Consider the following 4,689-nt stretch of genomic DNA (forward strand, 5'->3'; position numbering starts at 1 on the left):
TTTTTACATTTCTTCAAAGCGTGATGTCAATCGATTGCCAGCCAAGTCTATGTATGGACTTTGTGGATATTATAATGTTTGTTCATCATCACTGATGATGTCACCCAGTGTATAAATAGTGTATCAGAATTTTTCAAGACAAAATTCTGCTGTGGTCTCAAGGTTCCATTGTAGTTTTTGTTCAACAAAGCCAAGCATCAGAGATGACATTACAATGGACCGCTGTGGCAGGCTTCCTTTATGCGGAAAGCGCCATCCTTTTCATCCTCTGTCTGCCATTCATCTCGCCTAGAAGATGGCAGCGCATATTCCAACTGGACATCTGGAAGAAGGCCGACAGGTTCAGGAACAGCGCCTTCCTCACCATGATCGTCGTGCTCGTCGTGCTCTTCCTCGACGCCGTGCGTGAGGTGAGGAAGTATTCGGGCCCGGCGCAGCCCATCGGCAAGGACGTCAGGCTGTACCCCACCATGTTCGACCACATGCACATGAAGCTGTTCCGAGCTCAGAGGAACATGCACATCTCTGGCTTCGCCCTCTTCCTCTGGATGGTGATGAGGCGCGTGGTCACTCTGATCAACAAAGTGGTCAAGAAGAGCGCGGAACACGACGACCTGTTGAAAGCACACCAGCGGCTACTACAGAATGTTGAGCACGATAAGAAGGAAGAGTGACTATACTGTGAGATTAACATGGCTTTCCCCCCATTGTGAGACCTAGCTGATTCTACAAAATGTCTTCCAATGTCTTTCTGCAATATCTTTCTGAAGAAAAATAAATGTGGACGGACGGTGCGCTGCTCCTCAAACCTATAGCTTTTCATGTCAAGGACCCACAGAATTATGTATTTGGCCACGAACCCCAAGATATGCCCCCCCCAGAATCAAATATTTGAGTTAAAAACGTTCACTGTGAAAAATTATATTCAAAGATCTGCACACATTTTCACGATTTTTCGAAACATAGCAGATGTACAAGCTTGTATATCTGCTATTATTCAACAGCTACAGTTTACAATAATGGTTAAAGTGGTTAAAAGCTATGAGGTGATACAGATGCGTCCTCAGGTCTAAATGGATTAAGAGTTGACTCGGCAACGCAGTCCAAGACACCAGCAGTACCACCAGTCCACACAACTGCACTGCCCTATAGAGTGCAGGAACTACAAAGGCCAAAATAAAAAAGATAAACGTTATAAAGTGTTTCAACTTGGTTATCGGTATACAAGTGATATTATCTCTTTATGAGGCGGTCTTTGCATAAGGGAGGTGCACCCCATTGGCCATATGCAGACCGTGGCCATCTTGCCATTAAGTTAATGGCAGGGTGCTAACTATAGGTGCAATTTGCCATTGACAGCCCCCACATCCAAACAGAAAAGTCCTCTCTGATTTTATTAAACAATGTCAAACTCGCCAACATTGCAGCTGTACGAAAAGCTTGAATTATCCTTTTTCTATCTGCAAAGTGTCTATCTGTCAAGAAATTGTGTTTGAGTTCGGAAGTGCTCGTTGGACATCACTCACCACCAGCCCTGCGTACCAAAATACCACGTTTGGAATTTGCAAATAATGCAGGAGGAAGATTGTTGCTTTACTGAAAACATGTGCTTCCAAACTCCAATGGCAAGATGGCCGCGGTCTGCATATAGCCAATGCCTGAATCCAGTTTGCGTCCGAGCATAGGCATGCTAACGCCCCGCCTGTTTCTGATTGGCCTACCGACACTGCCCGTCTTGACTGTCCTCCGAGGTGGATATAGCTATGCTGGATAGACTGATGCGAGGTTACTCCATGGTGGGAAATAATACAAGTACCGTACGGTATGATACAAGAGAACTGTCTGTAACTTGTACGTTTTATTTTTGTAGAAGAGGCAAACTAATATTGTTTATGCCGTTTGTGTTGATGGAATAATTGATTGAACACACGTGTACGTTGTACTATGATTTGATTTGGATGTGTACTTCTAAATAAAGTGTTAGTGATTATCCTATTAATCTAACTAACTAACTAACTAAGTAAACTAACTAACTAAGTAAACTAATAACTAACTAACTAACTAAGTAAACTAATACTATATTATACTAAAAAGGATAAAGGTGAAGGGAAAAGAGACCTTTTTATAGTACAATGTTTCACGTTTACTTACACATACAAATACATTACACAATCAACACAAACACTTTATTTAGAACACACCCAAATCAAATCACGGCGTACATGTTCAATCAATTATTCCATCAAAGCAAACGGCATAAACAATATTAGTTTGCCTCTTCTACAAAAATAAAACTTACAAGTTAGTTACAAGGCTGCATTCTGTCGCGCGTGCCACTGCCAAGCTGTCATTCCCTTATTATTTCCCACCACGGAGTAACGTATCTCGGAGGACAGTCAAGACGGGCAGTGTCGGTAGGCCAATCAGAGGCAGGCGGGGCGTTACCGTGCCCAGACCATTCCTATGCTCGGACGCAAACTAGATTCATGCATAGCAAATATAGCACAGTGGTTCTCGATCAAACTTTTTTTTTTAAGAACCCTAGTAAGAACTCACAGTGTACATTTTGTGCACTCTGAAGCCCAATGCATACCAAACCACGGTTCAGGGAGCCGTCCCGGACCCAACTGACTTTGGTTGTTCCGGTGCGAAAATGCATACCTTCACAGTTATACACAGACTGCAATGTTCCATTCGGCAACCTCTTGCCTGCCCTTATGTGCAGATCCTGTATGTCAAATAAGTAAACAAGAGGACATTTCAATCAATAATGGTCTGGGGCACCAATAGCCATACCACAGGCTCTGTTGTCTGACAGCAAGACGTGTTTGATTGCCGGGCCCTAGGCCTGTTCACCCATAGATACAGCTTCAGTATAGCAGCTGTAGGAAGGTACAGCGGCTTATTCTGCGTCCTCCTGAGGTCTGCTGCAGGCAGCAGAGTAGTGCAGGCAGCAGAGTAGTGGTGAAACGGTTTAATCAAAAATAATGTATATAGTTGAAAATAAATAAAAGATAATTTTAATGAATTAAATCGATCCATATTTTGGGGCACGTCATTATAGAAAAAAATCACACCCGTGTGAACTGAGTGGTGTAATATAGCCTGTCTGACGTAATGAAATCATGTCTGACGTAATTAAATCACACCCGGGTGAAAAGGGTGAACATAGCAACCATGCTCATTTTTTTGCACTAACAAAGCCAGTTGTAGGAGTGGATTACACCACTCAATAACAAAGCCAGTTGTAGGAGTGGTTTACACCACTCAAAAAAGAATAATATAATAATCAGAACATTTAGAAATACTGAATATCACAGTTCCCGGGGATTAACCAAAGCTGCAGTCTGAAGTTACATTTCAAGGGTGATATATAAAAGTATACATGCTGCACAGCGTATGATATATATAGGCCCCTCACTTCACACAAATGTGATTTTGGTTTTCTTCCCGTTCGAAAAGCTGTGCAGCATTTTTATATACGTACCACCCTTGAAATAGCTTTAGCTAATTCCCGGACGCTGAAACACAAGTTGAGTAGACGTGCTGTCAACTGGAAGTGGCTGGATGATCATCATCCTTGTCACCTCGGGATAAAACACAGCCTCATATTCCAAAGCCTGCTTTACATTGATGGCCTCCTCCGTTGCAATGAGCAGGTTAAATGGCAGCCATATATTCTGCCTTAACCTTAGCCGCCCAATACGCAGTCTAGCATGCAATGCCATATTCACCGCGACGGCGGATAAATACAACCCTAAATCTCGGAAGTTTGACATGCTTTACCATAACCTAGCAGCACAATGCCACTCAATCACCACATGCGGCTCCATAAATCTCAAATACAGGCCTACGAGTACAGGCTTGTCTCTACGCCGTAACCTTACGAGGAATAGAGTGTAGTATGATCATTTAATGCATGGCTCACAGTCAGCCTGAGAAAACATACATCAACGCTTGAATCCTTCTAAAATTAATTCTGACATCAGCCTGGGGCACAGTGATGTAAGATATGTACAGTGGCTTTCCTGTTAGTAAAAAAAAACAACCCCAAAACATATAATATCAAGAAAGGCTCTGTGGGTTGTGAATCCGTTATGGCTACCTGGGAACTGCAGTCCTGCAGCAATATTAAATACTATTTATTTTGTTGACTGCAGGGGTCCCCCAGGGGGGTACGTACAGGCATAACGTCTGACATACTAACAGTCCGACAGTCATTAGTCCGACTGTCTGACACCCTACGCATGGACTTTTGGTGTGTTGGATAAGCATGTGCAGTGCTTTTATGTTTTGGCTTCTATGCAATATTTTAATGGGGATGCTTTTGACATTTATTATTCTATTTACTAGAGTGGTGATTGTTGGGCACTGGCCTACTTGGAACGATGCAAGTTGGAAATGAATGCTCCACCCAGTTATTACTTGCGCGAGCAGATCGTGCGCAAGTACTGTTTTCGGCTGCGTATGTCGTTGACACCCTCGGCCAATCAGGGCGCTGCGTGCGTACGTCGGTGACAACCTCGGCCAATCAAGGATTGTGAATTTTTGGTGGTCCCCTCGGCCAATCAGGGATTGTGAATTGGTTTTGACTGGATAATAGAATTGTTATACTTCATCGTAATTTGTGGAAAGTGAATTGGGTGTAAGGACACCTTCATTCTCTAAAGTTGTTTTTTTAACAGTTGT

The 4,689-nt window shown here is 43.0% G+C and overlaps 1 protein-coding gene across 1 annotated transcript; it reads left to right on the forward strand.

Annotated features, from left to right (window-relative positions):
* Nucleotides 1-203: 203 nt before the first annotated feature.
* Nucleotides 204-674, forward strand: LOC306919700 (B-cell receptor-associated protein 29-like; the record flags this gene model as incomplete). The annotated part of the gene is made up of 1 exon (XM_079496254.1): nucleotides 204-674. One exon carries the CDS (start codon nucleotides 204-206, stop codon nucleotides 672-674), a length of 471 nt encoding a protein of 156 aa, XP_079352380.1.
* Between the last annotated feature and the right edge of the window lie 4,015 nt (nucleotides 675-4,689).

The sequence above is a fragment of the Electrona antarctica genome (genome assembly GCF_951216825.1).
Source record: "Electrona antarctica genome assembly, chromosome: 3".
NCBI lineage: Eukaryota > Metazoa > Chordata > Actinopteri > Myctophiformes > Myctophidae > Electrona > Electrona antarctica.